General features: G+C 41.5%; 1 protein-coding gene across 2 annotated transcripts in view; it reads left to right on the forward strand.

Annotated features, from left to right (window-relative positions):
- The window catches only part of Acaca (acetyl-CoA carboxylase alpha), a 216,077-nt gene that overhangs the window by 70,905 nt on the left and 121,124 nt on the right, over nt 1-24,048 (forward strand). For both annotated transcript variants that reach the window (XM_051158173.1, XM_051158172.1), the window contains 11 exons: nt 2,503-2,584; nt 3,026-3,171; nt 5,163-5,313; nt 6,713-6,847; nt 7,550-7,696; nt 8,730-8,918; nt 9,607-9,707; nt 10,400-10,488; nt 16,872-16,996; nt 22,574-22,687; nt 23,806-23,919. In XM_051158173.1, coding sequence (XP_051014130.1) covers nt 2,503-2,584; nt 3,026-3,171; nt 5,163-5,313; nt 6,713-6,847; nt 7,550-7,696; nt 8,730-8,918; nt 9,607-9,707; nt 10,400-10,488; nt 16,872-16,996; nt 22,574-22,687; nt 23,806-23,919 — 1,393 coding nt within the window. The remainder of the gene's footprint in view (nt 1-2,502; nt 2,585-3,025; nt 3,172-5,162; nt 5,314-6,712; nt 6,848-7,549; nt 7,697-8,729; nt 8,919-9,606; nt 9,708-10,399; nt 10,489-16,871; nt 16,997-22,573; nt 22,688-23,805; nt 23,920-24,048) is intronic.

Consider the following 24,048-nt stretch of genomic DNA (forward strand, 5'->3'; position numbering starts at 1 on the left):
TGGACCCACACCACCAGGCCAGCTTCTACTTCAGTTTCTTAAGTGTTAGGACTATATAGATTACATGTGTTAATGAACCACTAAGTGTACCAGTTTGTTTTAAAGAACAATGACTAGATTCACATGTTCTATATTTTTAAAAGATGCCTAGTGGAAAGCATCTATTTATCTATTTCTTGATATCCAGTGTCCTTTCCTATAGCCAGCCCATAGTACTGGTTTCTTCTATAATCTTCTGGAAATATCTTAACTTACATAAACATATGTATGGGATGTTTATTTCTTACCTCCTGTTTTAATTTTTATTATTTATTCTTAATTTATATTTTCTTTTGGTTTTTCTTTTTTTTTTTTTTTTTTCGAGACAGGGTCTCTGTGTTAGCCTAGGCTGTCCTGGACTCGCTTTGTAGACCAGGCTGGCCTCAAACTCATAGTGATCTGCCTGCCTCTGCCTCCCGAGTGCTGGGATTAAAGGCGTGCGCCACCACGTCCAGCTTTTGGTTTTGTTTTTCAAGACAGGGTTTCTCTGTGTAACAGAGCCCTGGCTGTCCTGGGTTTTTCTTTGTAGACCAGGCTTGCCTCGAACTTCACAGAGCCCTGTGTCTGCCTCCCAAAATCTGGAATTAAAGGTGTGTACCCACCAAACCCAGCTTCCTCCTGGCTTTTTTTTTTTTTTTTTTAACCTTTTTTTCCCTAGTAATTTTACGATTTTAATTAAAGTATAATAATATTGTTGCCCCTTCCCTTTTCTCCCTCCAGCTTTTCCTATGTCCTCTCCCTCCAACCCCTTCCATATTCTCTCAGATTCATGGTCTCTTTTTTTGTTATTATTGTTGCATGTGTGTGTGTGTGTGTGTGTGTGTGTGTGTGTGTGTGTGTGTGTATAAATTAAATCCTGCTAAGCCTATTAGTTACTGTTCTTCACTTTGCTTTTCTCACTTAATGGTGTATTTTAGTGTTTCCTATCAGTATGTGAAAAGTTTCATCTTTCTTTTTAATGACTAATATTCTGTATATGTTTGAGAAGATGCTTGACATGACTCATCATCAGGGAAATGCATTTCAGGACTTCTATGAATTATCTCCTCACATTCATGTCTGCTGTCAAGAATCAGAAAATAACGAGTTTTCGCAAGGATATGGAGAAATTGGGACCCCTGTGCGCTTTTGGGAATGTAAAATGGTGGTGTCACTGTAGTCGACAGTATTAAAATTCCTCAGAAATTTCAGAATCAAATTGCTGTGTGGTCCAGCTATAATAGTTCTGGATATACCAAAAGACGTGCACACTGACTTATAGAGAGATGCTTATATTTTCATAGCAATGTTGTTCATAGGAACTATAGAGTAGGAACAGCCCATTTGTCCAGTGATGAATAGGGTAAACAAATAGTTGCAGGTATATGCACATCAAAGGATATTGTCAAACCTTAGAGAGGAAGGACATTCCAGCACATGCTAAACACAGAAGAAATTTGAGGTTTAAGGCTAAGTGAAATAATCCAGTCACAAAAAGAGATAAACTGTATGAGTTTAGTATCAAGAGGTATTGTAAATAGTAAAATTCATAGAAATAGAAAATACCAGGTACTAGAAAGATACTTAAATAAGTGCAGTGACTGTTTAATACTGTTATCCTTTGCTAAATAAAGCCTTTGAAAGCCCACGTTAGCAGTGGTGGGACTTAACACTCTAAGACTATACATATAAAATGATTAAGATAGTTGCTGTGTCCTTGTATGCCTTCCAGTGACTTGGCCCTGTCTGGGTCTTGAGCTAGTGTACACACAGACAGATACATGGTTACAGAAATAGCTGGAGTTGGCTGAACTGGGCTCTCTGATGATGAAACCACAGCCCCCAGGAAGCTCAGCATGTTTATTATATACAGTTGAACCCAAGGGTTTATTGTGTACACTTGAACAAGGAGGAAGAATTATTATACATGGATGAACTGGAAGCAGAATTTATGGTGTGCAGCTAGTTCAAGGAGAGATACAGGCTTGGGCAATCTTGGTAGGCACAGTATCTATTGGGAGCACTCTTCAGGCTAGACTGTTGGCAGAAAGAAAGTTGTGGAGTTTTCCACACACACTGTCAGCATTCACATTAGGACCAGGAGACAAGGCTTTTCATTTCTCTGAGCCTTGCCCTAGGAAGGCTTTGCCCTTTCCCCATGGATCTGAGGCTTTGGGCTCCTTGGCATGTCTGTGTCCATGTCAGCAGCACATACTCACAACGTTACTCACTTGGGGCTTCCTTCATTCTACACAGTAAGTTTTATGTTTTGTATATCTTACCACAATTAAATGTAAAAAAGAAATTGGACTGTTTTTCATAATTATATGATCAGTCCTGTACAGACAAATCATTTAGGTTTTTTTCCTCTTCTTGCTATTTCAGAAAATATCATAATCAGTAATCTTTGAGATCTTTATAACCTATTAGAACTTTGTAGAAATAAGTCATGTAGAAATATGTTATATATTGTCATTCTTTCAGGGGTCAAGTCCTTCCTGCTCACACACTTCTGAACACAGTAGATGTTGAACTTATCTATGAAGGAATCAAATATGTACTTAAGGTATGCAACCTCCACAAAGTCTACCCCTTAGTTTCTATTTTCTCTCTCTCTTTTTTTTTTTAAGTAGTTTTCTTAGGTTGAGAGACAGAGGAATGTTTGCTTTTGTTTATGGATTCGAATATTACAGTCATTATTTGTGTCAGCATCAGGAATCAATATTTACCAATTCTATGAAAATCTATTTGGTTATTTCTCACCTTGACATACTTCCAAGAGATTATGCAGAAGCTGGCAGCTGCTGGAACAGAGAAGAACAACTGAGGTTACCCTGTTTGCTTGTAATAGGACTGTCGCCAGCCAGAGACACGAGTGTAGCAGGCACTAGTGCCCTCTCTCTCTTCCTGACAGATCTTAACCTGTATCTTTAAACACTGCAGTTGTGTTTGAGGCTGTGTTTGGAAGGGATCACTAGCTTGTTTTTCTGGCTCTTGTTTACTGCAGGTGACTCGACAGTCTCCCAACTCCTATGTGGTAATAATGAACGGCTCGTGTGTGGAAGTCGATGTGCATCGGCTGAGTGATGGCGGCCTGCTTCTGTCCTATGATGGCAGCAGTTACACCACCTACATGAAGGAGGAAGTGGACAGGTGAGTGACTGTGGTCCAGCTGTTGGCCGTTATATTGAGTTTTCCTCTTACTATTCATTAGCTCTTGCGATTTTCACAGGTCTTTCTATTGGTATACTGATATATACTTAAAAATTTAAGAGTGCAGAAGTGTTTGTAATTGTAAACATGTTTCCAGCTGGGCGTTGCGTTCAGTGCCTGTAGTTTCAGCTACCCAGGCTGGGGTAGGAGCCAGCAGGAAGACCTCACTTGAGCCTAGGAGTTCAAGGCCACCATACACAACTCAGTGAATTCTATCTCTTAACAAAAGAAAACATATTTCCCTACCACTCCAGTGTGGTGGACAATGAAAAATAGTTTCTCCTTGAAATAAGCTAATACACATTTACTAGAATTTATATAATGCACGTATGAACTGCATAAAGGTGATTACTATTTTTTCCTTCAAATATATCTACAATTAAATATTTTTTAAATACTATTTGCATTAAATAAATAAATATTTACTTATTTTTATGTGTGCCTGAGTATATGTATGTGCACTGTGTGTTCAGGAGCCAGCAGCATTCAGAAGAGGGAGTTGGGTCTCCTAGAACTGGAGTTTCATGTAGTTGCGAGTCACCATATGAATGCTGGGAATTTAACTCCAGACCTTTGCAAGAGCAGCAGGTGTTCTTTTTTTTTTTTTTTAATTATTATTATTTATTTATTATGTATACAGTATTCTTCCCGGGTGTATGCCTACACACCAGAAGAGGGCACTAGATCTCATTTTAGATGGTTGTGAGCCACCATGTGGTTGCTGGGAATTGAACTCAGGACCTTTGGAAGAGCAGACAGTGCTCTTAACCTCTGAGCCCTCTCTTCAGCCCCGCAGCAAGTGTTTTTATCCACTGGGCCATCTCCCCTTCCCAGTCTCATAGCTCATCTTGCTGTGTAGAGGTGACCTTGAATTTCTTTCCACCCCCTGAATGCTGAGGTTATCAATATAGATCACCACATCTGATTTATGTGCTGCTGAAGATTAAACTCAGAGCTTCATGCCTGCTAGACAAGCACTGTACCAACTGAAGTACATTCTCAGCTCCCTCCTTCCCTCTCTCCGTCCCCCCCCCCCCCATATACCACACTGGTCATACTACTTTGAGAACCAATTCACTTGAATTGCTTAAAAATATTGCTTACAGGGGGCTGGAGAGATGGCTCAGAGTTTAAGTGCACTGACTGTTCTTCCAGAGGTCCTGAGTGCAATTTCCAGCAACCACGTGGTGGCTCACAACAGCTACAATGTGATCTGATGCCCTCTTCTGGCCTGCAGGTGTCCATGCAGGCAGAGCACTGTTTACATAATAAATGAATCTTAAAAAAAAGAGAAAAAAACCCACAAAACATTGCTTACAACACAGTTATTGTTCCACAAATAGCTGAGCTCGGTATTTCATGCCTGTAACTCGACCATTTACGAGGCTGAAGAGGACTGAGACCAGATTGGGTGATATAGTGAGGTCATTTTGGAGATAGAGAAATAGAGAGGAGAGAAAGAAGGAAAGAGGGGGTATTATTATATCATTACCGTTGCATTTTTTGATATAGATATCTATTGTTTTTTAAATGGTTATATTGTATCTCAGTATGTGAATATATCACTTATTCAATCCCACTTTTAACTGAAGATTGTTAGTAAAAGTGTAAATAAGGACCAGCAAGATAATAAGGCCACTGCTGCCAAGCCTCACACCCAAGTTTGATCGCTGAGGCTCACATGGTAGAAGGAGAGAATCCCCTCCTGCAAGTTGCACATGCCCACACATAGTACAATTACGTGAAGCTAAATAAACAAATAGGTAATTTTAAAAGTATAAGCAAAGATGCAGTGAATGCCTTGTTTGTATGTCTGCACTGTATGTATGATAATATTTTCTGTGCTTTGTGTTTGTTTTGTTGTTTTTAAGACTTGTTTTGCTTTGTAACCTGAGTGGTTTATTGGGTTGCCTGCTCTGCTTACTTTCTAGATACCGAATCACAATTGGCAATAAAACCTGTGTGTTTGAGAAGGAAAATGACCCATCTGTAATGCGCTCACCATCTGCTGGGAAGCTAATCCAATATATTGTGGAAGACGGAGGCCATGTGTTTGCTGGCCAGTGCTACGCGGAGATTGAGGTCAAGGAGGGGAAAAGGCTCTTGGGTCACGGGAGGGAAGGTAGGTGGGTGGGGAGAGCCTAGGACTGAAAATAACAGAAAAGAAGAACATTGTGAACCTTATGACTTTCAAATCAAACAAAAAGCTCAGCATTTTCCCTTCACAGGTGAAGAAACTTGAACATTAAAAATACAGTAGCAGCAGTAGTAAGTGATAGGCATTAGGCTAGCTGTCGGTACACAGAGAAAATACGATGGGCAGTGTGGGGCACAGAGCAGGAAGTGCGGTGAACAAGAACAAGAAAGTTACCTAACCCTAACTGAGAGGCATGTGAGGGAAGGAAGGACATCCTAGAAGAAGAGACGTTCGCTCGGGTTTACCTTGAAAAGATAGAAAGCTAGGTTAGGCGCATATGGGCAGGAGACTCTAACCCTGAGGTACAGAAACAGGACTGTGTGCCGTGTTAGAATTGACTGGAGATAGATTAAGGTTTGCTGTGAGTGGCAGGTGAAAGGTGCTGTAGAAGGAGATGAAGGCCTTGAAGGAGCTACACTAAGATCATCATGAAGCCCTAGGGTATCCACTGAAGGATTTTAAGTGGAAAAATGATATGATGAGATTTCGACTTCAGAGTGATGTTTGGGTGCCTTATTGGAGGTAAATACCATGATGGGACATCTCATAGTAGGCTTTTAAAACGGTGCTCGCCTTGCGTGGTGGCCCACGCCTTCAATCCCAGCATTCTGTAGGGAGAGGCAGGCAGATCTTTGACTTCAAGGACAGCCTGGTTGACCTCTCGAGTTCCAGGACAACCAGGATTTCACAGAGAAACCCTGTCTCAAGAAAAATAAAGTACTCTAAGTCTGAAATGGGGAAGGCCTAGTACAAAGACAATGCAAGAGAAGATGTTTGTGAGAGATTTAGAAGACGTACTTGCTGGCTGGTGATTGGTAGGTAAAGGAAGTGTGTGGAAAAGGCTGCTATCATGAGGACAGGGTGTCCATCATTTCTAAATATAAGATAGGTAAATTCACAAACAGTAGCAAAAGGTATTTAAAAGTTAGAAAAGTGCCGGATGTGGTGGTGCCAGCACTTGGTAGGCAGAAGGGCCAGGAGATCAGGGTCATCCTCGACTACATAACAAGCTCACTTAGCTGCACAGGCACCTTTGGGCTTAACAAACCATGAAAACAGACAAAACCCCAAAACAAGACAGGAACCATTAGGATCTGTTATTAACCCTCAGATACAGTTCTGAGGAATTTACCAATTGCCTTGGTACTTCAGGGGAGACTTGGATAGATTCCCATCTTAGGGGCTAAATTACATGTATTCCACCTGAGATGTTGAGGGGAAACTGACCTTCAGACTGCATGCACACAAAGGGAGATGAGGCTCTAACTTACATATTCATTATAGGTAATGAAGATGGTGATGACTTTAACAGCCGTAGAATCTGGCTGCATCCATTATGTCAAGCGACCTGGAGCAGCATTGGACCCTGGTTGTGTGATAGCCAAAATGCAGCTGGACAATCCCAGTAAAGTCCAACAGGTGAGAAGGGAGGCTGTGAAACAGCCCTCCCTCCGAGAGCGGAAAGACACGGAGGCTTGGAGGAGCTTGATTTGCTAGTTCCCTGTCCTCTCTCACCTTTCCTTTCCCTCTGTTCCTCCTTTTGTGTGTGTGTGTGTGTGTGTGTGTGTGTGCTGTCTGCATGTCTGTGTGTCAGAGGAGGGCATTGGCTGTCCTGCTGTATCACTCTCCCCCTTACTCCCTGGAGACAAGGTTTTCTCATTGACCCTGGAGCTAGGCTGGCAGGCCGCAAGCCCTAGTCCTGCTTCTGACGCTGGGTCCTGGGGATGTGAACTCAGCAAGTGGGTAAGCACTTAGCCATGGAGCCGTCTCACAACACACTGTCCTTTCTTTTCATATTGCATTCCTGATCTTCCTGCCTCTATCTAAATTTTGGGATTTTAAGTATGTGCCACCATAGTTAACTTCCTGTAGCTTTTTCTTAATCATTTTTTTTCCTTCCTGATTATATGCCATGTATTTGTGCCTGTAGTATTGTGAACTAGAGCTTCAATTAGCCAATCTAAAACTGAAATTCTGTTATCTTCTTAAAGTGTTTCTTCCACTGACTTCTAAGTAGGTGTGTGTCAGAGAGATGTCTCAGTTTTGATGGTGACTGAATGCAGTGGTATTTGTGCCCAGAGTAAAAGGTAATGAGCAAGGATCTCTCGTTGTGATCCGCAGGCTGAGCTTCATACGGGTAGTCTGCCACAGATCCAGAGCACAGCTCTCAGAGGTGAGAAGCTCCACCGGGTGTTCCACTATGTCCTGGACAACCTGGTCAACGTGATGAGTGGATACTGCCTCCCCGATCCCTTCTTCAGCAACAGGGTATGGATCACTCCCTCAGGGAAGGGACGTATGGGTGTGCTCATTCTCCAGAGTAGATTCAAGTCTCAGGAGGAATCTTTCTTTCTTTCTTTCTTTCTTTCTTTCTTTCTTTCTCTCTTTCTTTCTTTCTTTTTTTTTCCTTTTTGAGGCAGGGTTTCTCTGTTTTAGCCCTGGCTGTCCTGGAATTCACTCTGCAGACCAAGCTGTCTTCGAACTCACAGAGATCCACTTGCCTCTGCCTTCCAAATGTTGGGATTAAAGGAGTGTGCTACCACTGCCCAGCTCAGGAGGAATTTTTTTAGATTGATTTCCTCAACCTCCCTAACTTCCTGATTCCTCTTTAGGTGCTGGGGATCAAACTTGGGGCCTTACCGCTGAGCTACACCCTCACAACTTTTTCTCCTAAAAAAAAAAAATCTTCATAGGCTGAGGGTGTATCTCAGAAGTTTTTGTTTTGGTTTGGTTTTTTAAAGGAGAAAGAGTTGTTTGACCTGTAATCTTTTCGCCTTTCATTTTTGGACTTAAATTTTGTTTGTTTGTTTTTTGAGACAGGATTTCTCTGTGTAGCTCTGGCTGTCTTGAAATTCATAACTATGTAGACCAGGCTGTCCTTGAACTCATGCTCACAGATCTCTGTCTGCTTCTGCCTCTGCCTCCCAAGTGCTAGGATTAAAGGCGTGCACCACCATACCTGACTGAACTTGAAGTTTCGAGTCCTTGTTTCTTAGTTTTGTCATTTGCGTGGGATTATTCCTTTTTCAACTACAGACTGGGGCGGTGTTTGATGCTTATGTTGCAGCTTTAAAGTGAGCACTGGGGCTGGGGAGATAGTTCAGGGTTAACAGCCCTTGTTCCTCTTGAAGATGTATTCCCAGCACATCCGTAGCTCTCAGGCACTCTTGGCACTCTTTCACATAAAACAAGTAAATCTAAAGAAAGCGCTCTCACTGCAGCACAGTAGGTTCAGATAGCTGATTTTATTTTGGAAGTTGTGTTGACTTTGTATCCCATCTGATTCTGTCTTTCTGCTCAGGTAAAAGACTGGGTAGAACGATTGATGAAGACTCTCAGGGATCCCTCCCTGCCTCTTCTGGAGTTGCAGGATATTATGACCAGTGTTTCTGGCCGCATCCCCCTCAATGTGGAGAAGTCTATTAAGAAGGAAATGGCTCAGTACGCTAGCAACATCACGTCAGTCCTGTGCCAGTTTCCCAGCCAGCAGGTATTTATGGGGTAACACTGTCATTATTTTCCACTGGCTGCCCCTGGAGTTCATGCTCTAGGAGGCCTTGCCGTTTGGCTCCTCCCTGCTGTCTGTGGTTTTACCACTGTAAGCATTGAATCCTTTTCAAAATGGCCTCAGGATATAAGTCCAATAAGGAAATAGTGTATGTGATCTGTAAAATGCCTCATGCTATGTGAGGAAAGTATGCTTTGCCTGTATTCCATGTCACTTTGCATGCAGGGCAGGTCCCTAGTTAGAAATGGTTCTATAAGATTGACATGAAGGATATTGATAATCTGTTGGTCTGACACTTCCCGGTTACCTCAGCAGCATCCTTGCTCTTTACCCATAATGCATTGTTATATAGGGAGTAAAGGTGGGCAAGTAAGGGACCAGGAGTAAGGTGTGGATTTTGACCTTAGCTTTTGCCCACCACAGTCTCTGGGTAAATGGAGTTCCGGGATGTAGTCATTAGTCTATCTAGGAAAGGGTGAAAAGAATTAGAAACTGCTTGCTTACTTAGCAAGCTTCTAAACTTCTAGTACCTAGTACTGACAACATGTCAGAGACAGAGATTGTCATGTTATAACCAGAAGACTCTTTGGTAGCAGTGCTTATGCAGAAGAGTGTGTGTTGGGTCCCTTCAGCAAGAGGGGCTTCATTTTTCTTATTTCTCTTGCCTTAGATTGCCAACATTCTTGATAGTCATGCAGCTACGCTGAACCGGAAATCTGAGCGGGAAGTCTTCTTCATGAACACTCAGAGCATTGTCCAACTGGTGCAGAGGTAGTCACGTGGGTCTCCAGACTGCCATGCCTTCTTTGCTGTCAGTTGGGCATAAAGATTTACTTCAAGTCTGACTTTAAGAGAGAAGAAATAACTTTTCTCAGAAAGTGCCTTGCTCTTTTTACTGTCTTATAACTGTGACCTAACTCGTTCATTATTTCTGCTGTTTTTGTATTATCTTGTCAGTTATGGTCCCCTAAACCTGGGTTGTTTTTGTTTGTTTTTATTTTTCTATTTTGATGAAGATCCTAATTTTTCCTCTATGGTAGACTTCAACATGACATTTATTCTTTCTATTTTGTGGACCCAGGCATTGGACACAAAGCTCTCCAGAGCATTTTCCACTGTAAGATACTTAGACTTTCCAGAAGTCCCTTAGCCATTTCAAGCATGACGTTAACTTGTCTTTTCTGTGGTAGGAGCTGAGTCAGGGTGTCACTGGATCAGGACGTGAAGTCTGGGGAGGGGCTGCGGGCTGCTTTTATTTCCCTTTATAAAAGATTTCTTCTGTACTCAAATTACTTTTCAGCTTAGAATGGAAATTAATGAGTTGGGTTGATTGAATTATCAGCCTGAAAACACAAGCTCCAAGCCTGCCCTAAGTGCAAACAGAAGGCACTTCAGGGGAAAGTCTAGAAAGTAAATTTGGCCTCTGGGCTTGTTCATTAGTGTTGTTCTGTCACATGTCACAGGTACCGAAGTGGCATCCGTGGCCACATGAAGGCTGTGGTGATGGACCTGCTCCGACAGTACCTGCGAGTAGAGACACAGTTTCAGAATGGTAAGCTTCACCCTGAGCACTGTGTAAGGAGCCTGCAGTTCCGTCTAAAGTACCGTGTAAGAGCTAAGGCTGCTACCAACACTCCCCACTAAGGAACTTCCTTCTCTCAGTACTGCCCCTTAAAACTAAACCCTCCATACCTCACCAGCATAAACAAGAACACTAACAAAACATGGCTTGGTGAACCTGGATCGTCAGTGTGCTTCTGAGGAAGGGTTGAGATAATTGTTCTCTGAGATTAGCACTTCCTGCTGACATCTTCCTGACCTTGTGCAGTGAGAGTTGGTTGAACCATGAGCAGCCTGAAGTGGAAATTCCCTGTCTGAAGAGCTTCCCTCTCAGCAGCTAATCCAAGGCTTGAACACAGGCATATGGGAAGAGCTCAGAATCTCTGCTGCCTTTTAGTGTGTCGTTTAGGTGGACTTTATCCCTGGCTTTCTCTGAAGTGCCTCACTAAATGATGGCTAGTCTTCAAGAGTCAAACACCTTGGTTAAGATTTTAAAGCTGCATACTGCCCTTTATGGCGTCCTGCCACAAGATGGCAGTGTAGCACCAGAAAATTTGAAATAGCACCTGATATTCTCTCTTCCTCTTTTGTACTCACTTTTGCATTGTTTAAAAGATGCCTCTGCCCTTCATGACCAGTTAAATTCCCCAAGTAGATATTATCAGGCTAAGCCAAGTTGGTTTTATGCCAACGAAAGCCAAGTTGATGAATTTAGGGGCAGTCAGTGATAGAATGTATCATGTATTAGTAGACCAAGAAAGAATGGACAGGGCTATCATCTCTAGATAGTGGGGAAAATTGGACAAAGTTCAGTATAGAATGAAATGATATTTTTTCCAGTTGGTGTGTCCCCACTTCTATTCCTGTGCTGGGGACAAAAGTCACTAAGCTACATCCTTACCCCTGAAATGGAACTTTTTAAATTTGTTAAGTGGACCCACAAACATTTCACATGACTTGTCATTCATCATGGCAAGATGTTCAAAACATCCACTTTAGGACAAAGACACTGATGTCACTGTGTCCACTCAGCATCATGCTGGATGTCCTTGCTCTTTCAGTAAGATGAGAAAAGGATTTAAGAAATCCTAGAGCACAATGGCTTTCCTCTAAATCCCAGGACTTGAGAGATGGAGACAATGGGGTATCAGGAGTTCAAGGCCAGCCTCGGCTACATGAGATCCTGTCTCCAAAATAAGTTAAGATCAGCCTCCAAGAGATTCAGTGTCTTCTTGGGAGGCTCAAAGAATCCCCAGATTTATTACTAAATTATTTAAAACCAAAGAAAATTTCTAAGTACAAAGGTCAAATATGCAGGGCTTAGTAGTGAGTATCTTCGTTTGCAAGGCAGGCTTTGACGAAAGAAAGAAAGAAAGAAGGAAAAGAAAGAAAGAAAGAAATCAAACATATAATATTCAGTTGCAGCTGGGTGTTGCAGGTTCCAGACTAGAGCACTTGTCTGTCATGCTTGAGGTCCTCAGTTCAATCCTCAACACTGCAGAAAGGTTCTTCTTTGTTTTGGTTTTGTTTGTTTTGGTTTTCAAGACAGGGTTTCTCTGTGTAGCCTTGGCTGTCCTGAACTTGATTTGTAGACCAGGCTGGCCTTGAACTCACAGAGATCTACCTGCTTCTGCCACCCAAGTGCTGGGATTAAAGGTATGTGCTACCACCACCACCTGGTCAAAAAGGTTTCTTTTTAAAAAAATTATTTACTTATTTACTTTTGAGACAGGGTCTCATTCCATAGCTCTGGCCTGCCTACTATTCTCTATGTAGAGCAGGCTGGTTTTGGATTCACAGAAGATCCGTCTGCCTCTGCCTCCCAAGAGTTGGGATTCAAGACATGTGCACCCAACCCTGCCAGGAATGAATTCTTTACAGTAATTGTTTAGAAAAACAGTTTTGAAAAATTTACCACTTAAAATCTCAATTAAAACCCAGAAAATATAAAGGCACAAGTACAATAAAAATGTGCAGTCCTCTTCTGGAGGAAATTCTAATGAGTGAATAATAGTAAAGACCATCTAGGTCAACAAGAGCAGACACTGCTACAAAATCCACGCTCCCTAAATTCACTTGTCAATTTGTTGACATTCCAATAAGCACCTTTTAGGGATATTTGTGAAACTTTTCAAGCTAATTCTAAAATGTACTCAAATCCTGGCAATAACCAAGATATTTGCAAACTAGGTATAGCTATAATCCCAGCATTCAGACAACAGAGACAGCAGGATTACAGTCTGGTCTACACAGCAAGCTCTAGGGCTACACTTCGTGAGACCGTGTTTCAAACAATAGCAATGTGTACTTCTAAAGAAATAGAAGGTAAAAATAATTGCCAGATGAGATACCAAGATTTACTATCAAGTCATGTTAATTAAGCAGCTGTAACATTTGTGAAAGGACAGAGTTACAGATGAAAGAAGAAACATAGTTACGCAGAAGCAGATCCCAGTGCACGTGTTCATTCCATGGTAGAGCAGGCATTGTGATCATGAGGGAAAAGATGAGCATCAACAAACAATACCAAGTTGATAAGCCAGTCATCAAAGCTTATTCCATACCCTCAAAGCCAATTTCAAGTGAACTAAAGACTTAAACATTTATCAAAGAGGCAAAGTTATGAAATTTTTGGATGTCCTCATGACCTCGAGATACAGAAGAGTTTATCATGCTACAAACAGGAAGTGATTCTGTCTGCTCAGGAACTTTGTTCGTCCCATGTTCTGTTGAGAAATTAAGAACACAGGCCGCAAAGTATGAGGAGCTGTTTATAAAATTTAAACCACCGCAGCATTGTACTAGTATGTAAAAGGCAGTCAAACAAAAAAATGGGCAAAAGAGAGAAAAAGATATTTCACAGAAGAAGAAGCACAAATAATCTATAAACTTCAAGAAAATGCTTGGTTCCCTTACCAATTACAGAAATAGGAGCTTAAATCACAGATTTTACAATCACATTATCATCTTCTTCTGCCCCTGGGAGTGGAAGTGCAAACAACATGATTATTTCAGAAAACAGCATGTCCATATTTAATAAGTCTTTCATAACGTTGAGTTTTTATTTATGTTCTTTAGCCTAGTTATCTTACTCCAAGATACAAGGTGTGTTTTGTATCACTAGCGTTTATAATGGGAAAAAAACAGGGGAAACCCTCTAATTATATACAAATAGAATGGCTTTTTGAATTTTAGGATTTCCTACAGTGGAATATTGTGTAGCACTGAAAATAGATGATTTATAGGGATACATATAAGCAAATGAATCAATACATAGTGTTTCTATTTTTTTTTAATCAAGTTCAAAACCAGGAAAACATAAGCTAGATATATTGACAAAAAATGTAAAGAAAGCAAAATAATTATTAATATAAAGTCAGCTTAGAAATTGTTTCTGAAGAATCCATAGCAGATCACTTGGGAGATTGAGGCAGGAAGATTACCAAATTCAAGACCAGCATTGGACCAAATACTGAGAATTTAAAAAGGGAGTTAGGAGATTATGACTGGAGAGATGGTTCATCAGTAAGAGCCCTTACTACAGAGCTCACAATCATCTGTAATTCCAGGTCCAGAGGATCTCATACCTCTCTGTCCATGCTGAGCTCCTGCATCCATGTGGTGCTTAAGTACATACGATAAAATGAAATTTTGTTCTTGGTTTTTTTTCTTGTTTTGTTTTTTGTTTGTTTTTTTTTTTCTCTTGTTGTGTTCTGGATTTTCAAGACAGTGTTTCTCTGTGTAGCCTTAGCTGTCCTGCAACTGGCTCTCTAGACCAGGCTGGCCTTGAACTCTAGAATCTGCCTGCCTCTGCCTCCCAAGGCCTAGGATTAAACATGAATGCCACCACTGCCTGGCTAAATTAATTTTCTTTTGAAATTCTCTTCCTTCTTCCTTCCTTTCCTTCTTTCTTTTTTAAGCTGAGCATGGGAGTGCATACCTGTAATGTCAGTACTTGGAAGGCTGAGGTAGCACGATCCTGAAAAGTTTTCTTTGTTTTTTTGTTTGTTTGTTTCTTTTTTCCCCTAAGTATATAAAAATTGAAATGGCACATGGGTATTTATTCATTGCAAGTTTTAGTATATATTTTATATATTTAACTTTTCTTCTGGGCTGGAGAAATGGCTTATAAAAAGTAAGTGTTTAAAAAGAAAAATACGCTATAGAGAGTTGGCCCAGTGGTTAATAAGCACACTGGCTGCTCTTCCAGAGGAGCTAGGCTCAATTCCTAGCACTCACGTGATAGCTCACAACCATTTGTAGTTCCAGTTTCCCAAGATCTGATGTCCTCTTCTGGCATCTGATGGCATTGCATGCATGTGGTGTACAAACACATGCAGTCAAAATACCCATACATATAAAATAAGTTTTTAAGAGATTTATTTTTATTTTATAAAATAAATAATGTGTGCCTGAATGTATGTTTGTGCACCATATCATATACCTTCCTGATGCCTGAGGAGGTGAGAAGAGGTTATCCTATTATACCTCATGGAGTTGGAGTTACAAGTGGTTGTGACCGGACATGAAGGTGCAGCTAGGAATGAAACCCAGGCCTGCTGGAAGAGCAGCCACGGTGCTAAACCATTGGGCCGTCTTCCCACTTCTTTTGTCTGTCACAATTGGTAGTTATTTTTAAAGTGACTGCTTGTGATTGCTTTGTTTTCGTTTTGTTGCTGTGCTCCCTCACCTTGAGTAAACATGCTCTTTTTCATTTCCCCTACTCTTAATAATGACTGTTGCCTAGATGTATTTCTTTTATCACTGCAAAGCTGAGTCTCAGTAGGGGAAATACAGGGCAACTGTTTTTTTAAATGCAGTGCTGGAGATCAAACATGCTAGATGCGTGCTCTACCATCCAGCTACATCTTTAGCCTAAGGGGAACCAGTTTTTAACATTTTCCATTTTATCAAAATTGGATCTTTTCTTAGATTGGCTGTTTTCTAGCTAGTATATTCTAGTGTTTTCCCAAACATACTAGTTTCATTTTGAAAAATACTATCTATGTTAATTTCTGATACTTAAAACAGGGAAGATAGGGTTGCCCTGGTCAAATGTTATTCTACAAAAACACAGTGACACATTTTAAACACCGCTGTTTTAGTTTGTAATTTAACATAGAATCTGAATGGGTTACTAATCCTTTCATATTTTTGTGATTTCATAAAATTCTGGCCCACAAAATTGCAAATACTAATTTTTCCCATACTTGGAAATTTAATCTGTAGCCAAGCTATTTTCTAAAGACCCATGTATCACTTATGTTCCATCATAGATGCACTGTAGTATGCCAGAGGCTTGTTTCTGTTGCAGAACACAGCTTTCCTACTCAGCATTAACCTGCCTCTGGTGCCTTACAGAAGTCCAGCAAGCATGCAGAACTGTACTTCCTATAGCTTTTGTACATGTGAGGCTCCCTGTCACGCATGCAGGATTTGGAATTTCTGGGCATTGCTTGCTTTTTCCTGGACTTACAGTGGAAATATTGATTGTCAATATAGCAGACATACTTATGCATATTTATAAGTTTCATTTCTTGAGCTAAAACAGTTCTTAGCAGTTAGGGTGGAACGTCTCAATAGGTCACAGGTGAAACCAAAAACTCAAACATCTCAAAGGTCCTTAGGATTAATGGTTTCAAAGTTAATTTGTTAATGCATTGTATGTGTGTGGCCCACATGTATGCATGTTCCTCTGTGTGGGAGTGTTTACCTGTCCAGGTATGCTGGTCAGAAATGCCATTTACTTCTTTGGATCCATAGTCTGTCTTGCCTGAAACTCACAATTAAGTTAAGTTGGCTAGCCAGTGAGTCCCAGAGGTCCTCTGTGTCCGCCTTGCCAGCTCTGGGATCACAAACATGTTCTGTAGGTCCTCAGGGTCATACTCGGGAACTGGTGCTTGTGAGGTAAGCACTGCACCTACTGAGCATCTTCCCAGCCCTTGACGTTTATTCTTAATCAGCAGAACCTTCTTTTTTATGGAAATCATCCCGGGAGAACAAATAAAATTCTGAAGGAAAAAAAGTGGGATTTGAGTTACACCATTTCCACCTTATTTTAAAAGCATATCCCTGTTCCTTTTAAATTTTTAAATAAAATTAAGAGCCAGAGAGGTCAAGTGATCGCCATGGTGAATTGGTGGTAAAGCTAGACCTTGAACTCAGGTCTGTACATGGGTTCTCTTGACTCCTGGTCTCGTGCCTTTTTCTTTTCCCCACATGCTAGCTCTGTCTAAATCATTCCAAAACAATCCTTTAGGTGTTTATTCTCACTGCTTATCATGTGTCTTACACGTATTAGGGAACAAGCAGTTAACATGTAAAGATGGGCTTCATGTATACATGGTGAGGACCAGTTTTCTTTACCACTTGCAGGCCACTACGACAAATGTGTATTCGCGCTTCGGGAAGAGAACAAAAGTGACATGAACACTGTACTGAACTACATCTTCTCCCACGCTCAGGTCACCAAAAAGAACCTTTTGGTCACAATGCTTATTGTGAGTATCGGGTTTGTTGTTTCTTTTGTTTCAGAACTTATGAGGGTGGTTGATGTTCTGCAGAATGTCTTTGTGTGTCTGTCTGTCTGTCTGTCTGTCTCAGAAGGAAAGGTGCTATTTTTTTATAATGATGGTAAATGAAGCTTAGGTTGCAGATGAGCAGTTGCTGGATCTGAAGCAGTGGAGGATAGGAAGGGTCTGTTCTGCATAGAGTGTGTACAGGAACCTAGCGCTCTTGGCTCTACTTAGAAATGCCTGGCTCTTTCCTGTTTCTGTCATCAATGTGACAGCAGCTCTCAAGTGCAGTTTCTTCTAACCAGCATACTGCTCCATTTTAACTCTTGGTTATATCAGCAACGCAACCACTGACTCTCCTGTCAGAAACTTATAAAAATGTGAGAAATTTAGTACTGTGCCTCCCCTGCCAAAAAAAAAAAGTAATTGAATTGTTGAGCATCTTTCTTTGGCCTTTCTTCTTTGATTTACATGAAGATCTATGCTCTTGTTGCAGTGAATCTGTTCTTTTGTCTCCCTATCTGATCAATAGAAGAATAGGTAGAAAGTGGGGGGAAGAGTAAAACTGGCAGCTGTGAATTGGACTGAGGTGCATTTGGCTCTGGGAAGAGTTTGCAGGGCTGAGGGGTTTCATGTTGACTCCAAGCTCTCCTTTCCTAGTTCTTCTGGCTGAGCTAGTTGCAGTGCTCAGAACAATAGGACTGCTTTTAGAGGCCCTTCTCGATGCTCCGGAAGGGCCTGCCACCTCTGAGCTCCCCTTTCCAGCCCTTTGTTGAGATGAACATTCATGGTACTCTTACTTCCATCCTTTCTTTATGGTTGGGAAAACCTCGTATAAATCTTTTTATATAATTCCCCAGAATGAAAGGAGATGGTCTTCCTCATGTCTCTGGTTGACAGCATTACCACTCACTCAGCCATCTGCCTCGCTGGTTGGCTCTGTTGGATATAACATTTTTTAGGTAGCCACTTTAAGAAACATGTCATTATAGGGAGAGTTCATTACCTTGGCTACCGTGGAATGGCTGCCTGGTGAGGAAACCAAGCCTATGAGAAGGGTGGAAATAAGTGCTGTTTAACTTTCCCATGAGGCAGCTTTCTGTAAAGAGGTGTATAATCTATAGCAACTTGCTATTTATTTTCCCTCAGAAATCCTACTTTCTCATTCAAATTTTAATGCAAGAATTGTTAATTCTCACTTGGAGGAAGTCAAGACTTTCTGGCAGAAAAGGGTAATGATTAGAAGGATCTGCCAATGTGGACCAAAATGGGACTGGAATTTGCCTTTATAGGAAGCTAATTATGGCAAATTTTTCATCTTATTATGATTACCTTTTTAAGAACTTAACACTTTTCTGTACTAAAAATAGACCAAAGCCTAGAATCCTTGGAGCAGCAGAAGAGTAATGATCGTCCAGGACTGTCGCTGGGTTTCTTAAATTCTAATTTGTAAGATATAGGGGCTTGGCTCGCTCCTTTTGCGGAGTGATTGTAAGTAACGCTTGCCTTAAGAATCTCATTATTGGAACACGGAGCCATATTTCCTCTGAGAATTCTGGAGTAGCTTTGAGCCGGGGCTGTTCATTTCTCAAGTAATCACGCTGGTGTGATGGAGAGAGAAAATGGCAGCTGTTCGGAGCTCAGGCCTTCAATTTTCTTCAGAGTCCAGTCACTCAAGTGTGTAATTACACGGGGGTGCTGCAGAGGCGTTGGGCCCTGTCAGAGAACTGGTTTGAGGCTTTGCTTGCTGCTTTTGCCAGTCAGGACAGGCAGAAGCCAATGGGACCCTGACTTGCTGCTATTTTACCCCCACCTTGTCATCCTGATTATTTCTTACCTGCATGGATAGTGCCCCAACTTTTCTTCCCAGCAGGCTGAGCTCCGGAGAAACTGCCATTCAGAGTGTCTGGTTTGGATGAGTAGCATGGAGGAGGTAGAGGCAGCTGGATTTACCCATTTTTTTACTTTAGTACCTTCACTTCTTTTTCTCCTCTTAAAAAAAAACAAAAAACAAACAAAAAAACAAAGCAAGAATCAGTATATCTATAGTCTTATGTATCAAATATCAATATCTTCACCTTGTCTTAAAGATTTTGAAATCAAGGAATTATTGGTGTGATTTGAGTCAGGGCCAGTTCACAGTGACTTATAGATAAAGGAAAGGCTCAGATGGTGCCCCTTTTCAATCCAGTATTTCTGAATGCCAGGCATCGTTTCCTTTTTGACAGCAGCCACCACTCCCCTCCCCCACATCTGCATTAATGATAGTAGCCTGTAAGAGTCATTTCAGTTGTTTAGGCTTCCTCTTTCTGCAGGTCTTACTGTCTATTACAGATGTCACTGGGACATGGTAGCATTTCAATTCCCCCAGCTTGTGTTCTCTTCTGGTCACCTTTCTTTGCTCACCTTGGTCTCCTGATTGATAGCTATGTGCCCAGCATTCCAATCAGTGCTTTCTAGAAGGAGGGATGTTGATGGTGTGCTTTGCTGAGCTAGATGATGACTTCTGGGCCTTTGAACCTAAAGGAGGGAATCACGAAATTCAAGTCCCTCCAGTGGAGAGGTGCTGTGGTCCTCTGCAGCTGTTAACAGATGTTGCATAGTGGTAACGTGCCCCAAGGACTGCTAAGTAAATTTCTGTTGAGTAGACTTCTGCACTGCTTTGCTTTTGTACACATGGATGTGTTTTCGTGAGTATGCTCTATGTGACTTGACTCAGGCGGAGCATCTAAAACGCAGACCAGTTTCTTATTCCTTTGTCACGACTGCATGTAGTCTACCCAGTGTGTAAGTAAAAAAAAAAAAATCTCAGAAACTTCATTTAGTAAATGTTCAGTTTTATTTCTTTTGCTCTGATAAAATGCCTGAACAAAAAGTAACTTAGGATAAAAAGAGCGTAATTTAGCTATCAATTTCAGGTTAAATTCCATTACTGTGGAGAAGTCAAGGAACTTAAAATAGCTAGACACATCACATCCACAGTCAGGAGCAGAGAGAAACAAATACGTGCATGCTCCTTTGCTTGCCAGTAGTCAGCTTGATTTCCCCATGTTTACACAGTTCAGGACACCCTGCTTAGGGAATGATGCCACCCACCATGGGCCTGGTCTTCCCACATTGACTAACCAAAGACGGTCCTTGACAGATATGCCCACAGGCAAGCCCTGTGTGGACAGCCCCTCACTAAGACATTCTTCCCAGGGAACTCTAGGATGTACCAGGTTGACACTTTAAGCTACCAATCACACTGAATAAAGATGCTATTAGCAATTGATTGATAAACGTACAGCGTCTTTGTCAGGAAGAAGTCTTACTCGGGTGAATGATAATTAGTAAATGTCTATATCCAAGGCCTTATTCCTTCTGAATTGCCTTTCTTGGAGCACCTAATGTCTAACATGCTAAGATCACATTGGACTCTGTTGGGCTTTTCTGTCAACTCGTTGTATAACCTTGGCCATCGATTGCTATTTTGAGCATATTTCTGCAAATGCAAAATATTCCTTAGCAGACATCTAGGATGAGAATAAAAGCAAGAAATAACTGCTATTCCATCTTGACCATAGATGATCAGTAGTTTTCACTTTGGTTTGCAGATTTCTGCAAATGACTTACAGTTAGCGAATTGGTTACTTAAATGAAATTTTTTTTCCCTCTGTTGGCTTTAGGGGTTCTTTGTGTGTTGTTTTGGAGACACATCTGCTGATGTGGTTACCCTCTAATGGCATTGTTACAAAAATTAACAGGATAGAGTGGTAATCTTGGACTGCCAGTTTCCCAATGAAAGCTTAGACAGTGTGTGTCTAGGGCCATTAAGCATCCTGCCGAATGTTGGCCCTTGGCATGAGTGGTTCTGCAGAACACTCATTGCTTCAGGATCTCAACACTGTCCGCATCAAGGCCAAAATAGTCCTGAAATTTACTGTACCACATAATTTATTAATGCTACTCTTTTTCCAAGTCTTAATGATGATAGTGAAAAAAGTAATATTTGAGGGGCTGGAGATGCTTAGTGGTAAGAGTGCTTGCTGCTCTTGCATAGGACCTAGGCTGGTTCCCAGCAGCCACTTATCAACTCATAACCATCTGTAACTGCAAATATTTGAATGGAAACATCTAAGTTAAGAGAAACTAATACACATAGAGTTCCATCCAAACTATATGATTTTGTTTCTGAGGAAGCCTGGTTTTATGCTGTGTCATGGAGAGCCCAGGAAGATTATCAGCTGTGTGAATGAATAATTACTTCTTGTTTTTTGTTTTTTCCCTAAATCTCCACATTCTCTTTCTCTGCCCCTTTACTGAACAGATGCTATTTCCCCCCTACCCTCTTTTCTCATTCCCTTTCTCTTACAATGAGAGGAAAGGTGACTCCATGTGTTTTGCTTTGTTTTGTTTTTAACTTAGAACATAATCTGTAGTCAAGTAAGAGGAAAGCTTAATTTTCCTCAAGTTAAACCTCGGTTGCTTTCTGAGAGCTTATTCACTGTCAAAAATTCTGTAGGTTGGAGAAATGACAGGCTTTCTTTCATTACGTTGGCTTTGGTGGCTGTTGGACCTTAGTCTAGTCATTTGCAAAGTTCATGAATTGTTATTTTACCCAGAGCACTTCTGTGGCTATGTAGACAGGAATGTGTCCACACATTATAGGGCGTTAGGAAAGAAGGGCTGAGATAGGGAAATCATCTCAGTCTTATGTGCTCTTAGGGTCTTGTCTCTTGTCCACAAAAGGTGAGGCTGAGTTGCAGTTTCCCTTCTTTGATTATGCCTGGGATGGGTGGGACTATGGGTTCAACAGCATCCTGGACTTATTTTTACTTCAATGTCAGCTTTTGTTTTATTCTCTCAGATGGATAAAAAAACAATATGTTTACTTCCTTAAATATAAATGATGGGTTTTGTGACTGTGGACAGCTGAAGTAAACCACTGGGTCACTTGTGGCTTGAGAGTCTAGTGTTAGAAATCATTTTCTCCTGTGATCTTGAGATGCCTTTTTCCTCGCATAATGGTGTTGACTAGTTAAAGTATTTGCATTGTGACTTGGAAAGCATTAGGGATTTTGGAAAAGGTCTTTTGGAAATGCATGTCTATCCCAAAGGTCAAAAGCAATTTTTTTCCTGTGTTTATTTTGGTTTTTAAAAAGACATTTAGATTTATTTTTATTTCATGTCTGTAAGTATATGAATATTTTTGTCTGTCTGCATGCCTGGTGTTCTCAGAGTCTAGAACTGCTGGAAACCAAACCTGGGTCCTCTGCAAAAGCAGCAAGTGTGCTTAACTGTTGAGCCATGCTCCAGGCCCTTGCTTTCATGTGTACTTCTGTGGTAAAGGTCTGCACAGGGATAAAGGGTGTCCCTGAGATGAGAAAAGGCAAGCATGGTACAGAAATCCTTCCAGAAATGGCTGCTGGCCAAGGGGGGAAGGAGACTGAAGAATGGAATGGCAGGCAGCCCTTGAGGTGCAGCTCAGTGTAGGGCCATTTTCTGTCCCCATTTCAGGTTCTGTCCACTGGAGTCCTTTATGATACAAGTTGATGTTTTCCTTTCCGCATTAACACTTAGGATCAGTTGTGTGGCCGGGACCCTACACTCACTGATGAGCTGCTAAATATCCTCACAGAGCTAACTCAACTCAGCAAGACCACCAATGCCAAAGTGGCACTGAGGGCTCGTCAGGTAAGAACCAGTTGTTGGTTATCTTGAAAGACTAATATTTTTCATAGTTCTAGACACAATGCACTTTCACAGAGGTCATGTAATGTTTTCATGTGATAAGGCTTTTTTTTAAGACAAGGGGCATAGCTAATGTTGGATTTCTCACATTACAAAATACTGGTATTATTCCCTATCTGCTCTGCTAGCCCTCACTGCAGTCATAAACCAGGGTCAGGTGGAGGAAAGGAAACTGAGGGAAGGAGATGAACTTCCCAAAGGGAGCTTAGAAGCAGATGAAAGTTACAAGTATATAGAAAACAATCAAGTGTGGAAAGCGGAAAGATAATGACAGGAATCTTAGGCACTGGCAGTCGGAACAGCCCCAGAGAAGTCCAGTTAGCGAACCCTGGAGGCCTCATTTCCATTCCAAAAGGTTTCTGCAGGGAGGCTGGGAGTCGGCACCCCCTTTGTGTTCTCATTGCACGGGCATTGACAAGGACACAGCATTTGAAGCTGCTCAGTGACCTTCTGCTTTCTCTACAATTGTATCCATGTCACTGAACTCCTCAGTTATTGAACCTCTCAGTGACCTGCTGAGGATATTCAGGTCCTACTGACTCCCTGTTTGTTTGTGACACTGCTTTTCCGTTCTGCCCCTCACATGCGTCAGTGGTAGCTCCTGATGCCTTCCCTTTGGTGCTGAGTACCTGGGGCTGTCAAAGCGGCTTTCCTCCCTTCTACTGCAAAGTTGAAGAAAGCTAGCTATACTGCAGGCACCTTCCCCACAGCTGCTCCCTGCCAGACCCGATTCCCAATTAACAGCTAGTCATGCAGTCCCCAGGACCAGCAGCTTTGCAAAGGTAAATCACATGCACTGATGGAACCTGATTGAAGCAGCTCGTTCTCCCTCCCCCTCCCCTATGTCCAGGGTGCAAATCACAGTGCAACCAAGGTTCAGTGTTTGGTAGCACTGACTTTATGCTACAGGACCTAGGAGTTGCTTTGCTTGGTCTCTTTTTTATCTTTGATGCCAGCACTTACAGATTCATATTTATTGCTTTTCTATCAGGTGGCCTAATAGGAGCCTGGAATAATCACTCCCACAGGAACTTACACCTCTTCTTTTGCCTTCACTCTAGGTTCTTATTGCTTCCCATCTGCCGTCATACGAGCTTCGCCATAACCAAGTAGAGTCTATCTTCCTATCAGCTATTGATATGTATGGACACCAGTTTTGCATTGAGAACCTGCAGGTATTTATAGTAGCTCCTTCCTACACTTCACACTCCTGTCCTCCTTATTCCCATAAGCATTGCTCAGTTAAAGATTAAATCAATTAATTTTGACTTCTATGTAATGAAATTTCATTCCTTGAATTTTAA

The sequence above is a fragment of the Acomys russatus genome, chromosome 16 (genome assembly GCF_903995435.1).
Source record: "Acomys russatus chromosome 16, mAcoRus1.1, whole genome shotgun sequence".
Classification (NCBI taxonomy): Eukaryota; Metazoa; Chordata; class Mammalia; order Rodentia; family Muridae; genus Acomys; species Acomys russatus.